The sequence below is a fragment of the Mobula birostris genome, chromosome 17, assembly GCF_030028105.1.
Source record: "Mobula birostris isolate sMobBir1 chromosome 17, sMobBir1.hap1, whole genome shotgun sequence".
In the NCBI taxonomy this organism is placed as follows: Eukaryota; Metazoa; Chordata; class Chondrichthyes; order Myliobatiformes; family Myliobatidae; genus Mobula; species Mobula birostris.
Window position 1 is genome coordinate 26,376,760 of NC_092386.1, and position 19,162 is coordinate 26,395,921.

The 19,162-nt window shown below is 42.9% G+C and overlaps 1 protein-coding gene across 2 annotated transcripts in view; it reads left to right on the forward strand.

Moving 5' to 3' along the window:
• The window catches only part of LOC140211573 (AP-3 complex subunit sigma-1), a 97,143-nt gene that overhangs the window by 24,468 nt on the left and 53,513 nt on the right, over window positions 1-19,162 (forward strand). For both annotated transcript variants that reach the window (XM_072281416.1, XM_072281415.1), the window contains exon 2: window positions 5,639-5,730. In XM_072281416.1, the coding sequence (XP_072137517.1) occupies window positions 5,639-5,730 (92 nt within the window). The remainder of the gene's footprint in view (window positions 1-5,638; window positions 5,731-19,162) is intronic.

A 19,162-nucleotide genomic window follows, 5' to 3' on the forward strand; every position in this document is an offset into this window, starting at 1 on the left:
GAGACCTGCTGATTGTTTCCTGGTTTCCTGTTTCTTGTTTTAGATTTTTGGTACATGCAGTTTTATTTATATTTTCATTTAGTGGGATGTTAGTTGAGATGAGGGGATTAGCCAATTAGTAAGTTCTTAATTAACATGAGACAAGAAATCATGAAATATTCAGGAAAAGAAATATAAATGGGTGTATTTTGTAGGAACCTTATTTATGAGTTTTCCTTCTGAGAGAAACAAGGCAGACAAAAACTGACATAATAGATGTAATAATTTTATTGAGATTGAGAATTACAGTCAAACATTGGTAAATCTCTGGAGCAGAGAGAAAATTCAGGATTTTTTATTTAGACCATAAGACAAAGGAGCAGAAGTCGGCCATTCGGCCCATCGAGTCTACTCCGCCATTTTTATCATGAGCTGATCCATTATCCCATTTAGTCCCACTCCCCCGCCTTCTCACCATAACCTTTGATGCCCTGGCTAAGCAGATACCTATCAATCTCTGCCTTAAATACACCCAATGACTTGGCCTCCACTGCTGCCCGTGGCAACAAATTCCATAGATTCACCACCCTCTGACTAAAAAAATTTCTTTGCATTTCTGCTGAATGGGCACCCTCCAATCCTTAAGTCATGCCCTGTTGTAATAGACTCCCCCATCATGGGAAACAACTTTGCCACACCCACTCTGTCCATGCCTTTCAACATTCGAGATGTTTCTATAAGGTCTCCCCTCATTCTTCTAAACTCCGAGGAATACAGTCCAAGAGCGGACAAACGTTCCTCATATGTTAACCCTCTCATTCCCAGAATCATTCTAGTGAATCTTCTCTGTACCTGCTCCAACGTCAGCACATCCTTTCTTAAATAAGGAGACCAAAACTGCCCACAGTACTCCAAGTGAGGTCTCACTAGCGGCTTATAGAGCCTCAACATCACATCCCTGCTCCTATACTCTATTCCTCTAGAAATGAATGCCAACATTGCATTCGCCTTCTTCGCTACCGACTCAACCTGGAGGTTAACCTTAAGGGTATCCTGTACGAGGACTCCCAAGTCCTGTTGCATCTTTGAATCCTTTCCCCATTTAAATAATAGTTCTGCCAAACACTTCTGCCAAAGTGCATAACCGTACACTTTCCAATATTGTACTTCACTTGCCACTTCTTTGCCCATTCTTCCAATCTATCCAAGTCTCTCTTCAGACTCTCTATTTCCTCAGCACTACCGGCCCCTCCACCTATCTTCGTATCGTCAGCAAACTTAGCCACAAAGCCATCTATTCCATAATCCAAATTGTTGATGTACAATGTATTCCCACTCTCTGTTTCCTGCCAATCAGCCAACACTCTATCCACATATGTAACTTTCCCATAATTCCATGGGCTCTTGTTAAGTAGCCTCATGTGTGGCACCTTGTCAAAGGCCTTCTGAAAATCCAAATATACAACATCCACTGCATCTCCCTCGTCTAGCCTACTGGTAATTTCCTCAAAAAATTGTAATAGGTTTGTCAGGCAGGATTTTCCTTTAAGGAATCCATGCTGAGTTCTGCCTATCTTGTCATATGCCTCCAGGTACTCTGTAACCTCATTCTTGACAATCGACTCCCAACAACTTCCCAACCACTGATGTCAAGCTAACAGGTCTATAATTTCCTTTTTGCTTCCTTGCCCCCTTCTTAAATAGTGGAGTGACATTTGCAATCTTCCAGTCCTCCGGAACCTTGCCAGAATCTATCGACTTTTGAAAGATCATCGCTAATGCCTCCGCAATCTCCACAGCTACTTCCTTCAGAACACGCGGGTACATTCCATCTGGTCCAGGAGATTTATTTACCTTTAGACTATTCAGCTTCCTGAGTACTTTCTCTGTCGTAATTGTGACTGCGCACACTTCTCTTCCCTGCCACCCCTGAGTGTCCAGTATACTGCTGATGTCTTCCTCAGTGAAGACTGATGCAAAATACTCGTTGAGTTCCTCTGCCATCTCCTTATCTCCCATTACAATTTCTCCAGCATCACTTTCTATCGGTCCTATATCTACTCTCACCTGTCTTTTACTCTTTATATACTTGAAAAAGCTTTTAGTATCCTCTTTGATATTATTTGCTAACTTCCTTTCAAAGTTAATCTTTTCCCTCTTAATGACCTTCTTAGTTTCCTTTTGTAAGGTTTTAAAAACTTACCAATCCTCTGTCTTCCCACTAATTTTTGCTTCCTTGTATGCCCTCTCCTTTGCTTTAACTTTGGCTTTGACTCCTCTTGTCAACCATGGTTGCATCCTTTTTCCATTCGAAAATTTCTTCTTTTTTGGAATATACCTGTCTTGCACCTTCCTTACTTCTTGCATAAACTCCAGCCACTGCTGCTCTGCCGTCTTTCCTGCCAGTGTCCCTTTCCAGTCAACTTTGGCCAGTTCCTCTCTCATGCCACTGTAATTTCCTTTACTCCACTGAAATACCGACACATCAGATTTCGGCTTCTCTTTTTCAAATTTCACAGTGAACTTAATCATGTTATGATCACTGCCTCCTAAGGGTTCCTTCACCTCAATCTCTCTAATCACCTCTGGTTCATTACACAATACCCAATCCAGTACAGCCAATCCCCTAGTGGGCTCAACAACAAGCTGTTCTAAAAAGCCATCTCGCAGACATTCTACAAATTTTCTCTCTTGAGATCCAGTGCCGACCTGATTTTCCCAATCCACTCGCATGTTAAAATCCCCCACAATTATCATAACACTGCCCTTCTGACAAACCTTTTCTATTTCCCGTTGTAATTTGTAGTCCACATCCCTGCAGCTGTTTGGAGGCCTTTAAATAACTGCCATCAGGGTCCTTTTACCCCTGTGATTTCTTAGCTCAACCCATAAAGATTCTGCACCTTCTGATCCTATATCACCTCTTTCTAATGATTTAATATCATTTCTTACCAATAAAGCCACGCCTCCCCCTCTGCCTACCTTCCTATCCTTCCGATACACCTTGTATCCTTGAACGTTCAGCTCCCAGAGACATGCATCCTTTAGCCACGTCTCAGTGATGGCCACAGTATCATACCTGCCAATCTGTAGCTGTACGACAAGATCATCCACCTTATTCCTTATGCTGCGTGCATTTAAGTATAACACCTCAAGACCAGTATTTGATACTTTTCGCTTTGATTTCACTCCAACTTTATTGCACTGCAACTCATCCCAATGGCTACAAATTTGCCCCATCACCTGCCTGTCTTTCCTGACATCTTTACTGCTCAATATCTTAGATTTATTTCTCTTTTCCTCTTCCTCCACTCTGTCATTCCGGTTCCCATCCCCCTGCCAAATTAGTTTAAACACATTTGTAGCACATTTGTAATTCAGAGGCATTAGCGATGATCTTTCAGGAATCAATAGATTCTGGCATTATACCGAATGACTGGAAAATTGCAAATGTTACTCTGTTATTTAAGAAGGGTGGGAGGCAGCAGAAAGGAAACTTTAGACCTGTTAGCCTGATATCAGTGGTTGGGAAGTTGTTGGAATTGATCGTTAACAATGAGATTACGGAGTACCTGGACGCACATGACAAGATAGGCCAAAGCCAGCATGGTTTCTTGAAAGGAAAATCCTGCCTGACAAATCCACTGCAATTCTTTGAGGAAATTACAAGCAGGGTAGATAAAGGAGATGCAGTAGACGTGCACTTGGATTTTCAGAAGGCCTTTGACATGGTGCCACACATGAGGCTGCTTAGCAAGATAAGAGCCCATGGAATTACAGGGAAGTTACTAGCATGGGTGAAGCATTGGCTGGTCTGCAAGAAACAGAGAGTGGGAATAAAGGGATCCTATTCTGGCTGGCTGCCGGCTACCAGTGGAGTTCCACAGGGGTCGGTGTTGGGATCAGTGCTTTTTATGATGCATGTCACTGATTTGGACTATGGGATTGATGGATTTGTGGCTAAATTTGCTGATGATACAAAGATAGGTGGAGGAGCAGGTAGTGTTGAGGAAACAGAGAGCCTGCAGAGAGACTTAGATAGTTTTAAGGGAATGGGCAAAGAAGTGGTAAATGAAATACAATGTTGGAAAGTGTGTGGTCATGCACTTAGGTGGAAGAAATAAATGGGCAGACTATGATTTAGATGGGGAGAGAATTCAAAATGTAGAGATGCAAAGGACTTGGGAGTCCTTGTGCAAGATATCCTAAAGGTTAACCTCCAGGTTGAGTCGGTTGTGAAGAAGGCGAATGCAATGTTGGCATTCATTTCTAGAGGTATAGAATATTAGATTAAGGATGTGATGTTGAAGCTGTATAAGGCACTCGAGAGACCACACTAGGAGTATTGTGTGCAGTTTTGGGTTCCTTATTTTAGAAAGGATATACTGACATTGGTGAGGGTTCACGAGAATGATTCCAGGAATGAAAGGGTTACCGTCTGAGGAACGTCTGGCATCTCTTGGGCTGTATTCCCTGGAGTTCAGGAGAATGAGGGGGGATCTCGTAGAAACATTCTGAATGTTAAGAGGCCTGAACAGATTAGATATGGTAAAGTTATTTCCTGCGGTAGGGGAGTCTAGGACAAGGGGACTTCAGGATTGAAGGACGTCCATTAGAACTGAGATGTGGAGAAATTACTTTAGTCAGAGGGTGGTAAATCTGTGGAATTTGTTGCCACGAGCGGCTGTGGAGGCCAAGTCATTGGGTGTATTTAAGGCTGAAATAGATAGGTTCTTTATTAGCCAGGGCATCAAAGGGTATGGGGTGAAAGCAGGGGAGTGGGAATGACTGGAAGAATTGGATCAGCCCATGATTGAATGGCAGAGCAGACTTGATGGGCCAAATGGCCTACTTCTACTCCTATATTTTATAGTCTTATGGTCTTACTTAAGCTAGTACAAGCTTGTGTTTGGGTCCAGACAGAATTAGTGTATTTCAGTATTTAAAACATGAAAAAAAATCTTTTCTTTGATCTTTTTGAGCCTATTCTCTGTTCTTTAGATTAGCTGTTTTTGTCACATGTACATCGAAACATTGAAACATATAGTGGTATGTGTTGTTTGCATTGAGGATGCAATATAGGCAGCCCAAAAGTGTTTACTATGCTTCCAGCATGAGTATTGCATGCCCACAACTTACTATAGCTTGTACTTCTGTGGAATGTGAGAGGAAACAGGAGCACCTGGAGAAAACCCACACGGTCACGAAGAGAACGTATGAATTCGTAGCAGACAGCGGCAGGAATTGAACCCCGATCTCCGGCTGGTGCTGTAAAGTGTTAAACTAATTGCTTCGTTACCGTGTTGACCCCTCTCTACTTCTAAAATATGGATATTTGCATCTAATCCACTTACCGGTACTTTGTCATAAAACAGAGCAAAATTGCTGACTGAAAAATGGTCTTGTTTAGAGTTTGGCACACAAATTACAGTTTCACTCTCAGTGTAATTTGTGTACTGCACAGCCCAGTTTTTTTTCTACTTCCCCCAAATCTATCACACAAATGCTGTTTTGATACATATAAGGAGGTGTTGCTTTTGTTTAGCACTGCAGCTTGCACTTAAAAGTGTCAGTTAAAGATCTTATTTTAAAAGTTGCCAACTTTTTAATGCAATGACAGCTGCTTTTAAATTATAAATGAATCTGTACTCTGTTACAGAGTGAAGATACTCAACAACAAATTATAAGGGAGACATTTCACTTAGTGTCAAAAAGAGATGAAAACGTCTGTAATTTCCTGGAAGGTGGCATGTAAGTATTTTTTAAATGGTTTTATCAAAAGAACAGTTTGTGATTAAGAATTTTACTGGAATTCAAAAACCGACAAATAATATGTGTATAGAATAGCAGTGAAAACTGATACACTGTTACAGCTCAAAGTTTAAATCAGTTTGGGTATTGTGTTGCATTGTGTTAATTTAATTTCTCACAATAGGTAAGATGACCTGCTGGATGTTTCTTCCCCACTAAAAATATCAAAGTTTAATTTTATCATGGACATTTGCCAAGTCATAAGTTCTTCATTTTATACTTCCATTTTGTTTTATAATAGTGGATGTTTAAACATTTTATAGCAGATGTATGATGCAAAGGTCTTATCCAGCAATCTTACCAAGGAAGATTAATGTTCAGATCTACTTATCTTAAGTGTGTTGTCCTTTAGTAGTGTAAAATCATGAGTGCTATGCATTTTCTGTTCGCTTATAGAAGGATATACACTGCAGAAATGGAGATCCAGAATGTTGCCTTTTAAATTGTGCAGATACAGAAATGTTATGCCACTTCTCATTGTGCATTAGGTTTGGTGGGCTGAAATTAGTCTGAGAGGTCATTCATTGGTGACGCAGTGCCAGGTTTAAAAAGAGCTTGCAGTTCTTTTCAGCAGACTGCAATTCAGGGGGCCAATAAAAAGAAGGGAGGTGTAAGCAGAGTGGGCCAATGTTGGAGTGGTCAGGCTTGGGCAAGCACAGGCAGAGGTTCTAAGTAAGTAAGTTTCTTGCATTTTTTTTTCTGTTGATACATAGCTAGTGCACTGATAATGAGTTCGGAGGTAGTAGTAAGTTCTTTGTATGAGATGTGGGAACTCTGGGAAACCTCTAGTCTCTCTGATAGCTACATCTGAATGAAGTGCACCGAGCTGCAGCTCCTTAGAGACTGAAAAGGAAGTGGATCTAGAGCTGGATGACCTTATGGCTGATATGGGAAAATGAGGAGGTGTTAGATAGGAGCTACAGGGATGTAGTCACTCCTGAGTTGCAGGAGGCAGGTACTTGGGTGACTATCAGGTGAGGGAAAGAAATAGGCAACCAGTGCAGAGTACCCCCGTGGCCGTACCCCTCAATAATAAGCATAATGCTTTGGATACTGTTGGGGGGAGGCACGATCTACCAGAGGGAAGGGCAGGTCTTTCGCATTGAATCTGGCTCTGTGGCTGAGAGGGAAGGGGCGAGAAGAGGATTGCAGTAGTGATTGGGGATGTCATAGTTAGAGGAGTGGAAAGCACATTCTGTGGACGTGAAAGGGACATCTGGGTGGTATGGTGCTTCCCAGGTGCCGGGGTCAGGGATGTCTCTGACCGGTTCCATGGCATTCTAAAGGAGGAGGATAAACAGCTGGAGGTTGTGGTACATATTGGTACCAATGCCATAGGTAGGAAAAGGGAGGAGGTCCTGAAAAGAGAATATAGAGAGTCAGGCAGAAAACTGGAAAGCAGAACCTCCAGGGTTGTAATCTCTGGGTTGCTGCCTGTTCACGTGCCAGTGAGGGTAAGAATAGGATGATCTGGCAGATGATTACAAGGCTGAAGAATTGGTACAGGTGGCAGGCTTTCAAATTTCTGGATCATTGGGATCTCTTCTGGGTGAAGCTATAAACTGTAGAAAAAGGACGGGATACACCTGAACCCAAAGGGGACCGATATCATTGCAGGCAGGCTTGCTGGAGCTGTGGGAGGGTGGTTTAAAATAATTTGGCAGGAGATGGAAACTAGAGAGATAGGGCTGAGGATATGGAAATTGGTGTAGGACTAGATGCAGTACGTGGTGAGATAGGCAGATGATAGGGCACAGTTACGATCAGTGAGAATGAGTTGAAGTGTAATGGGGGCCAAAATCAAAAAGGGTGATGAATAAAGGATTGAAGGTGTTACAAATATCTGAATACATGCAGTACATAGAATAAGATAGATGATCTTGTAACACAGTTAGAGATTGGTAGGTCTGGTGTTGTGGGCATTTCTGAGTCGTGACTGAAAGAAGATCATAGTTGGGAGCTTAACATTCAAGGATACAATGAATAAATTCTTCTTGGGTTTCCAGCCGGGTGCAGGCATTGATCTTAACTGAAGTTTTGATGACAAACTCTGCAACCTTCATCAAGGATGATGCCTGGGCATGTCTACTCCAATGGTGTATATATACCCCTGTTGTCTGTCCCTCCTGATTGGTTAGTCCTCATCCAATCAGGTTTCCGCTCTCCTACCTTGTTTACAACCAAATTCCAATTCTTACTTAGAGCGAGACCTTCGTCCTTGTTAAAAATTCTTTTTCTCTAGTTTTATTTTGATGGCTTCCTTCACCTGGCGGTCCCAAAAGCTTTTAGCGCTGCACAGTAGTTTTGTGTTGTCGAAGTCAATTGCGAAGGCTTAAGAGCGCCACCAGAAAAAACAGGAAACCTAACAATGAGGAGGAACCCGTCGCTGTTGCCTGTCTTCCCTATATTTCCACGACTTCTGTAAGGATCGCCAGGATCCTGAAGAAATACCAGATTAATACCATTCACAAACCTGTAAGGAAGCTCAAATCGCAGCTCAGGCGGGTCAAAGATGACCTAGGACTCGGAACTGCCGGTGTTTACAGGATTCCTTGTGAATGCGGAGCAGTGCATATCGACCAGACAGGACCCACGGTGGAAACCTGGATCAAAGAGCACAGGTGGTGTATCTGTTTGGGTTACCCAGAGAAATCGGCAGTAGCAGAACATTGCATTTGCAATAGCCATAGGATTGACTTCGACAGCATAAAGATACTGTGCTGCTCTAATGGCTTTTGGGGCAGCCTGGTGAAGAAAGCCATTGAAATTGGAGAATTTTTTTTTAACAAAGACAAAGGTGTCGCTCAACGTAAGAACTGGAATTCGATTATAAACGAGGTGCAAAAGCGGAAACCTGATTGGATGTGGACTAACCAATCAGGAGGGATGGATGACAGCGGTATGAACACCACCAGACTAAACCTGCCCAGGCAGCATCCCTGTTGAAGACAATAGAGTTTATCATCGAAACGTCGGTTAAAATCGATACCTGTACCTGTCTGAAAGCCCAAGAAGAGTTTAATCGTCAGATATGCTGGGAAAGCACTAGATTCTTTATCCAAGGATACGCATTGTATCAAAAGGACAGGCAGGTAGACAGAGGGGATGGAGTGCCTCTGTTGGTAAAAAACTGAAACCAGATCCTTCGAAAGAGGTGACTTAGGATCAGAAGATGTAGAATCCTTGTGGGTAGAGTTAAGAAACTGCAATAGTAAGAAGACTCTGATGGAAGTTGTATACAGGCTTCCAAACAGTAGCCAGGATACGGGCTACAAAGTACAATGGGAGATAGAAAAGGCTTGTAAATAGGCCAGTGCTGCGATAATAATGGGGGATTTCAATGTGTAAGTATGTAGGTTGGTAAAATCAGGTTGGTACTGGATCCCAAGAGAGGAAATTTGTAGAATGCATATGAGATGGGTTTTTATAGCAGTTTGTGTTTGAACCTACTAGGAGAACAGCATTTCTGGATTGGGTGTTATGGAATGCCCTATATTAGATTAGTGTGCTTAAGGTAAAGGACCCCTGGAGAGGCAGTGATCGTAATATGATAGAATACACTCTGCAGTTTGAGAAGAAGAAGCTAAAAGCAGATGTATCAGTATTACAGTGGAATTACAGAGGCATGAGATAGCCAAAGTTGATTGGAGGGGGACACTAGCAGGGATGACAGTGGAACAGCAATGGCTGGTGTTTCTGGGGGAAACTCAGAAGGTATGGGAAAGATATATCCCAAAGATGAATAAGTATTCTAAAGGGAAAATGAAGTAACTATGGCTGACATGGAAAATCAAAGACAACATTAAAGCAAAAGAGAGGGCATATAATATTGCAAAAATTAGTGGAAAAGCAGAGGGTTAGGAAGCTTTTAAAAGCCAACAAAGGTTCATTTTATTATTAAAGTATACAGCTCTGAAATTCTTCATCTCTCCGGGTAGCCATGAAACCAAGAAAGAATGGAAAGGCAGAACGATCATCAACCCCCAAATCCCTTCCGCACAAAAACTGAGCAAAGCAGACCAGGCACATTGATTTCCTCCAAATCCCTCCTCCTGCAATTCTTGAAAAGAAAGCAACTAAAAAGGCAATAAAGAGAGAAAAGATAAGGAATGAAGGTAAACTAGACAATAATATAAAAGAGGATACAAAAACAGTTTTCAGGATATAAAGAACAAAAGAGAGATGATAATGGATATTGGACTGCTGGGAAATGATGCTGGAGAGGTGGTAATGGAGGATAAAGAAATGGTGGATAAACTTATTAAGTATTTTGTGTCACTCTTCATTGTGAAAGTCTCTAGCAGAAGGCCAGAAATGTGAGCGTGTCAGGAGGCAGGAGTGAGTGTTGTTGTTAATAGTAAGGAGAAAGTGATTGGGAAGCTGAGAAGTTTGAAGGTAGGTAAGTCACCTGGACCAGATGGACTACACCGCAGGGTTCTCAAAGGGGTGGCTGAAGAGATTGTGGAGGCGTTAGTAATGATCTATCATGAATCGTTAGATTCTGGAATGGTTCCTGAAGACTGGAAAATTACAAATGTCACTCCACTCTTTAAGAAGGGAACGGAGGCAGAAAAAAGGAAATAATAGGCCAATTAGCCTGACTTCAGTGGTTGGAATGCTGCTGGAGTCTTATTCATTAAGGGTGAGGTTTCGGGGGTACTTGGAGGCACATGATGAAGTAGGGCCAAGTCAGTATGGTTTCCTTAAGGGAAAATCTTGCCTGCAAATCTGTTGGAATTCTTCGAGAAAATAACAGGAAGGATAGACCAAGGCTTAATAAGATAAGAGCTCATGATATTACAGGAAAGATACTTGCATGAATGGAAGATTAGCTGACTATCTGGAGGTAAAGAATGGGACTAAAGTGGACCGACTGACACAAGACCTTGATACAACTTGAAATTTGATAGGGAGAATGTAAAGTCTGACAAAGCAGTATTTCAGTGGAGTAAAGCAATTTCCAGTGGTATGAGAGAGGAGTTGGTCAAAGTAACTTGGAAGGAGATGCTGGCAGGGATGACAGCTTAGCAGCAGTGCTGCAGGTTTGTGGGAAAAATGAAGAAGGTGCAGGATAGATGTATTTCAAAAACAAAGAAATACTCAAATGGAAAAATAGTACAACTGTGGCTGACAAGGGAAGTCAAAGCTAATGTGAAAGCAAAAGAGAAGGCATACAATAAAGCAAAAAATAGCGGGAAAACAGAGGTTAGGGAAGCTTTTAAAAACCTACAGAGAGCAACTAAAACAATCATTAGGAGGGAAAAGATGAAATATGAAAGCAAGCTAGCAAACAATATCAAAATACATAGTGAAAGCTTTTTCAAGTATATAAAAAAATAACAGAGATGAGAGTGAGTGGATATAAGACCACGAGAAATAATAACAGGGAACAAGGAGATGGCAGATGAACTAAATGAGTATTTTGCATCAGTGTGAAAGACACTAGCAGTGTGCCAGATGTTGAAGGAAGAGAAGTGAGTGCAGTTACAAGGGAGAAGGTACTCAAAAAGCTGAAAAACGTAAAGGTACATAAGTCACTCAGAGATTGTGGAGGCATTCTTGACTGGACATGGCATCAAAAGTTAGAGGGAAAAGGCCAGCGAGTGGGGCTGAATAGGGTAAAAAAAAATGATCAACCATGATTAAATGGCGGAGCAGACTCGATGAGCTGATTGGCCTAATTCTGCTCCTATGACTTATGGTATTATGGTCCAAGACGACACCAGTGAACCACGGTGACATTCTGAGGGTTGCGTACAATACTTATGTGTATACCTCTTCAATTACTCTCACTGCAATCTGCAACATGTAATTTCCCCTGTTTGTATCAGCAATGTACTTTTAAATCAACTTAATGATCTACAGATTTCATAAGGGTGGACCAAGCATGTACAGCACCTTTAAGTGATGGTTCATCACCATTGTGGAAATGAGGCGGGGACGGGGAGGACTCCAAGCCAGGCTGAAATGCAGAAGGATGTGGCCTCCTCTACCCAGCATCTTGTTAGCAAATGTGCAGTCACTGGAGAACAAAATTGAGGACCTGAGGGCAAGTTCGCTGTATTGGAGGGAAATGAGAGATTGTTGTACTCTGTATCAGAGCAAGACGTGGCTTTCTCCTAGCATGCCATATACAGCAGTGAGACCCAAAGATTTCTTAATTTACCGCTTGGTCTGAACTGCTGATTTGGAAAAGGCGAAGGTGGAACTGTGTGTTTCATGATAGACTCTGTGGTGCTCTGATGTGGCAGTTTTGTCGAACACGTGTTTCCCCGACCTTGAACGCCTAACGATCAAATGCTCTCAGTTCTATTTACCTGATGAGTTTTCCTCCATAATCCTGACTGCGGTTTATATACCACTACCATTGGACTATAATCAAATGCTTGAGATACTGCATGATGCCATCTCCAAACAAGTAGCAGTCCATCCTGATGCATTTCAAATCATAGTCTGAAACTTCAACCAGGATTGTTTGAAGAAATCCCTGCCCAATTATCATCCGCATATAACCTGTAGCACCTGAGGTCCAATACACTAGACTGCTGTTATACTTAGATGAGGAATGCCCACCATTCCATGCCCAGACGGCATTTCGGTAAATCAAATCACTTGGCTGTCCTTCTCCTACCTACATACAGACAGAGGCTAAAGAGCAAAGCTCCAGAGATTCGGACAGCAAAGAGGTGGTTGTGGGAGGCAGAGGAGCGGCTACAGGATTGCTTAGATTCAGTGGTCTAAGCCATGTTCAAGGACTGAACTGTGGATCTGATTGAGTACACCATAGTTGTCATGGACTTGGTTAAAGCAGTTGTAGACAAATGTGTCCCCGCAAAATCATTCAGTTTTCCCCAACCAGAAGCCCTGGATGAACCATGAGATCCTCAATATGCTGAGGGCCAGATCAGAGGCATTTAAATCTGGTCACCGAGAAAGTTACAAGAGGTCCTGGTATGATCTCCAGAACGCATCTTACAGGCAAAGGACAATTCTGGACTAAACTTGTATCAAAGAAGGATGCTCAACAGTTGTGGCAGGGCTTGAATGCTATTACTTCTTATAAGGTAAAATCAGACAACGCAGGTGACAAAGGGCATTGCTTCTAGATGAGCTCCGTGCCTTCTGTGCTTGTTTTGACTGTCAACACATGGAGGAAGCATCACAACCTCCCACAGCTCCTGACGATCCTGTGATTTCAGTCTCTGGTAAACCCACAAAAAGCATCCGGCCCAGACGGGCTACCTGGTCAAGCACTAAATGCCTGTGCTGATCAACTAGCTTTAGCTTTCACTGAGATCTTTAACCTTTTACTTGGCAGTCTGAGGTTCCGACCTGCTTGAAGCAGGCTTCAATTATACTGGCGCCTAAGAAGTGGCCTGCCTCAATGGCTATCATCCAGTAGCACTTACATTCACAGTGATGAAGTGTTCTGAGAGGTTACTGATGAAACATATCAACTCCTAGCTGAGAAGAGACTTGGATCCATTCCAATTTGCCTACTGGAGCAACAGGTCCACAGCAGATAACATCGCATTGGGCTTTTCACTCAAACCTGAAACATCTGAACAGCAAACGTGCATACATCAGGATGTTCTTTATCAATTACAGCTCAGCAAAACTAATCAATAAGCTCCAAAACTTGGCCTCAATATCTCCTTGTGCAATTGGATCCTTGATTTCCTCACTTGTAGTCCTCAGTCAGTTCGGATTGGCAACATTTCCTCCACTATTTCCATTGGTACGGGTGCACCGCAAAGCTGTGTGCTTTGCCCCCATATCTGCTCATTTTATACTTATGACTGTGTGGCTAAGCTGCAATGCCATTTTCAAGTTTGCTGACAGCACCTCTGTCGTAGGCAGAATCGAAGGTGGTGATGAATCAGTACATAGGAGGGAGACTGAAAATCTGGCTGAGTGCTGTGAGGAGAATGTTAAGAGGATGCAGGGTGACTTGGATAGGTTGGGTGAGTGGGCAAATTCATGGCAGATGCAATTTAATGTGGATAAATGTGAAGTTATCCACTTTGGTGGCAAAAATAGGAAAACAGATTATTATCTGAATGGTGGCCGATTAGGAAAAGGGGAGGTGCACCGTGACCTGGGTGTCATTATACACCAGTCATTGAAAGTGGGCATGCAGGTACAGCAGGCGGTGAAAAAGGCGAATGGTATAGCGAGAGGATTTGAGTACAGGAGCAGGGAGGTACTACTGCAGTTGTACAAGGCCTTGGTGAGACCGCACCTGGAGTATTGTGTGCAGTTTTGGTCCCCTAATCTGAGGAAAGACATCCTTGCCATAGAGGGAGTACAGAGAAGGTTCACCAGATTGATTCCTGGGATGGCAGGACTTTCATATGAAGAAAGAATGGATGAACTGGGCTTGTACTCGTTGGAATTTAGAAGATTGAGGGGGGATCTGATTGAAACGTATAAGATCCTAAAGGGATTGGACAGGCTAGATGCAGGAAGATTGTTCCCGATGTTGGAGAAGTCCAGAACGAGGGGTCACAGTTTGAGGATAGAGGGGAAGCCTTTTAGGACTGCGATTAGGAAAAACTTCTTCACACAGAGAGTGGTGAATCTGTGGAATTCTCTGCCACAGGAAACAGTTGAGGCCAGTTCATTGGCTATATTTAAGAGGGAGTTAGATATGGCCTTTGTGGCTACGGGGGTCAGGGGGTATGGAGGGAAGGCTGGGGCGGTGTTCTGAGTTGGATGATCAGCCATGATCATAATAAATGGCGGTGCAGGCTCGAAGGGCCGAATGGCCTACTCCTGCACCTATTTTCTATTTTCTATAACAACAACTTCTTACTCAATGGCAGCAAGACCAAGGAGCTGATTATTCACTTCAGGAGAAGGAAATCAGAGGTCTAAGAGCCGGTTCTCATCGGAGGATCAGAGGTAGAGAGGGTCAGCAACTTCTAATTCCTCAGTGTTATTATTTTGGAGGACCTGTCGAGCCCAGCATGTAAGTACAATTATGAAGAAAGCATGACTGCATCTCTACTTACATAAAAGTTTGCGAAGATTTGGCATGACATCTGAAACATCGACAAACTTCTATTGATGTGTAGTAGAGAGTATATTGACTGGCTGCATCACAGCGTAGTATGGAAACACCAATGCTCCTGAACGGAAAATCGTACAAAAAGTAGTGGATATGGCCCAGTCCATCACGAGTAAGGCCCTCCCCACCATTGAGCATATCTGCGTGAAATGTTGTCACAGGAAAGCAGCATCCGTGACCAGGGACCCCCACAACCCAGGTCATGCTCTCTTGCTGCTGCCATCAGAAAGAAGGTACAGGAGTCTCAGGACTCGCACCACCAGGTTCAGAAACAGTTATTATCCCTCAGTGCTCAGGCTTTTGAACCTAAGGGTTCAACTTCACTTGCCCTATCACTGAAATGTTCCCACAACCTATGGACAATGTTTCCCTTTTTGTTACTAGCGCACAAAGGAATTTAAACTGTGCACAAAAGGTTGTCACCCTTTATCTCGTTGGCATGTTAGATATATCTCATGATCGCACACAATCATATTTTCTTTTTCAGTTTCTGATGCGGATAGTGTTGACAATGTGGAATTTGCGATGATTTGTTGGCAGATTTTAGAACTGGATTATATATATTGTTTTTATTGAAGAAATGATTGACTCATTATGTCGAATTCCAAAGAAGCAAATATCATGATGTGCACTTAAAGCAGAATGGCTTAATGAAACAGTGGAAACTGCTATACCCAAAGCTCACGAGGTCAGGAGCATGTAGCTACAAGAAATATTTATGTACAATACAGAAACTGGTATGTGTATTATCACAGTGCAGAAGTTGCTAGAGAATTTTGCAAGTGGGAAGAAGTAGAGTGATATTTGGAAACCTGACTTTTTATAGAGTCATTTAACAAGCAAATCACATACAGTATGGACGGTGTGCAAAAGCTCCAGCAAGAAAATCCTTCATTACCTGCTACATACTGTTATGTTTTGTGAGAATGCAGATGAACAAGAGCAAAAACAATCAAATCCAGAGGAGATCAAAGTTCTTATTGACAGTGTTTTGCTAGCTGTTAAGATGAATACATATATATATAAAATTCAGTTCACACATGTTGTCACTGGGTAAAAAATTGTACAGCGCAGGATTTTTGCGCACACTGGAGCTGAATGCATATTTTGCATCAGTCTTCACAGTGGAAGACATCTGCAGTATACCGGACATTCAAGAGTGTCAGGGAGGTGGAGTATGTGCAGTGAAAATTATGACTGAGAAGGTGCTTAGGAAGCTTAATAGTCTGAGGGTGGATAAATCTCCTGGACCTGAGATTGTGGAGGCATTAACAAGGATCTTTCAAAAGTCAATAGATTATGGCATTGTACTGAATGACTGGAAAATTGCAAATGTTACTCTGCTATTTAAGAAGGCTGGGAGGCAGCAGAAAGGAAACTATAGGCCTGACATCAGTGGTTGGGAAGTTTTTGGGAATGATTGTTAGGGATAAGATTACAGAATACCTGGAGACACATGACAAGGGAGGCCAAAGCCAGCATGGTTTCCTAAAAGGAAAATCCTGCTTGACTAACCTACTGCAATTTTTTGAGGAAATTACAAGCAGGGTAGACAAAGGAGATGTAGTAGATGTGGTGTACTTGGATTTTCAGAAGGCCTTTGACAAGGTGCCACACACGAGGCTGCTTAGCAAGATGAGAGCCCATGGAATTACAGCGGAGTTACTTGCATGGGCGGAGCATTGGCTGATTGGCAGAAAACACAGAGTGGGAATAAAGGGATCCTTTTCCGGCTGGCTGCCGATTACTAGTGGAATTCCACAGGGATTGATGTTGGGACCACTGCTTTTTACAATGTATGTCAATGATTTGGACTATGGGATTAATGGATTTGTGGCTAAATTTGCCAATGATACAAAGGTAGGTGGAGGAACAGGTAGTGTTGAGGAAACAGAAAGCTTGCAGAGAGACTTAGATAGTTTACAGGAATGGGCAAAGAAGTGGCAAATAAATTACAATGTTGGAAAGGGTATGGTCATGCACTTTGGTGGAAGAAATAAACGGGTAGACTATTATTTAGATGGAGAGAGGATTCAAAACGCAGAGATGCAAAGGGACTTGGGAGTCCTTGTGCAGGATACCCTAAAGGTTAGCCTCCAGGTTGAGCTAGTGGTGAAGAAGGCGAATACAATGTTGGCATTCATTCCTAGAGGAATAGAAAATAAGAGCAGGGATATGATGTTGAGGCTCTAGAAGGCACTCGTGAGACCACATTAGGAATATTGTGTGCAGTTTTGGGCTCCTTATTTTAGAAAGGATATACTGACACTGGAGAGGGTTCAGCGAAGATTCACGAGAACGATTCCAGGAATGAAAAGGTTTACCGTATGAGGAACGTCTGGCAGCTCTTGGTCTGTATTCTCTGCAGTTCAGGAGAATGAGGGGGGATCTCATAGAAACATTCCGAATGTTAAAAGGCCTGAACAGATTAGATATGGCAAAGTTATTTCCCACGGTAGGGGATTCTAGGACAAGAGGGCACGACTCCAGGATTGAAGGGCGTCCATTTAGAACAGAGATGTGGAGATATTACTTCAGTCAGAGGGTGGTAAATCTGTGGAATTTGTTGCCACGAGCGGCTGTGGAGGCCAAGTCATTGGGTGCATTTAAGGCAAAGATAGGTTCTTGATTAGCCAGGGCATCAAAGGGTATGGGGAGAAGGCAGGGGAGTGGGGATGACTGGAAGAATTGGATCAGCCCATGATTGAATGGTGGAGCAGACTCGATGGGCCGAATGGCCTACTTCTGCTGCTATATCTTACGGTCATTACAAATTAGAGGGAACATTGCCTAAGGACTCACTTACAAGGACTCTTCATCTCATGTTCTCGATATTTATTGCTCATTTATTTATCATTATTATTATTTATTTATTTTTGTATTTGCATAGTTTGTTATCTTTTGCACACTGATTGAATGCTGAAGTTGTTGTGATATTTCATTGATTCTGTTATGGTTATTGTTCTATTATAGATTTATTGAGTATGCCCGCAAGAGCATGAATCTTAGGATTTTATATAGTGACATATATGTACTTTGATAATAAATTTAATTTGAACCATTTCTGGTTGGCTGCATGTGACTAGTGGCGTGCTGCAGGGGTTGGTGTTGGGGCGACTTCTTTTCATGTTATATGTCATTGATTTGGATGAAGGAATTGATGGCTTTGTGGCCAACTTTGCGGACAGTTCGGAGATAGAGGGGCAGGTAGTGTTGAGGAAGCATTGCGGCTGTAGAAGGACTTGGATTGGGGGAATGGGTAAAGTGGCAGATAGAATATAATGTAGGGAAGTGCATGGTCATGCACTTTATCAGAAGGAAAAAGGTGTGGACTATTTTCTAAATAAGGGGAAAATTCAAAAATCAGAGGTGCAAAGGGACTTGAGGTTCCTTGCAAACAACAGGAATTCTGCAGATGCTGGAAATTCAAGCAACACACATCAAAGTTGCTGGTGAATGCAGCAGGCCAGGCAGCATCTCTAGGAAGAGGTACAGTCGATGTTTCAGGCTGAGACCCTTCGTCAGGACTAACTGAAGGAAGAGTTAGTAAGAGATTTGAAAGTGGGAGGGGGAGGAGAGAGATCCAAAATGATAGGAAAAGACAGGAGAGGGAGGGATGGAGCCAAGAGCTGGACAGGTGATTGGCAAAGGGGATATGAGAGGATCATGGGACAGGAGGCCCGGGGAGAAAGACAAGGTGGTGGGGGGAACCTAGAGGATGGGCAAGGGGTATAGTCAGAGAGTCAGAGGGACAGAGGGAGAAAAAGAAGAGTGAGAGAAAGAATGTGTGTATAAAAATAACGGATGGGGTGCGAGGGGGAGGTGGGGCATTAGCGGAAGTTAGAGAAGTTAATGTTCATGCCATCAGGTTGGAGGCTACCCAGATGGAATATAAGGTGTTGTTCCTCCAACCTGAGTGTGGCTTCATCTTTACAGTAGAGGAGGCCGTGGATAGACATGTCAGAATGGGAATGGGATGTGGAATTAAAATGTGTGGCCACTGGGAGATCCTGCTTTCTCTGGCGGACAGAGCGTAGGCGTTCAGCAAAACGGTCTCCCAGTCTGCGTTGGGTCTCGCCAATGTATAGAAGGCCACATCGGGAGCACCGGACGCAGTATATCACCCCAGCCGACTCACAGGTGAAGTGTCGCCTCACCTGGAAGGACTGTCTGGGGCCCTGAATGGTGGTAAGGGAGGAAGTGTAAGGGCATGTGTAGCACTTGTTCTGCTTACAAGGATAAGTGCCAGGAGGGAGATGAGTGGGGAGGGATGGGGGGGACGAATGGACAAGGGAGTTGCGT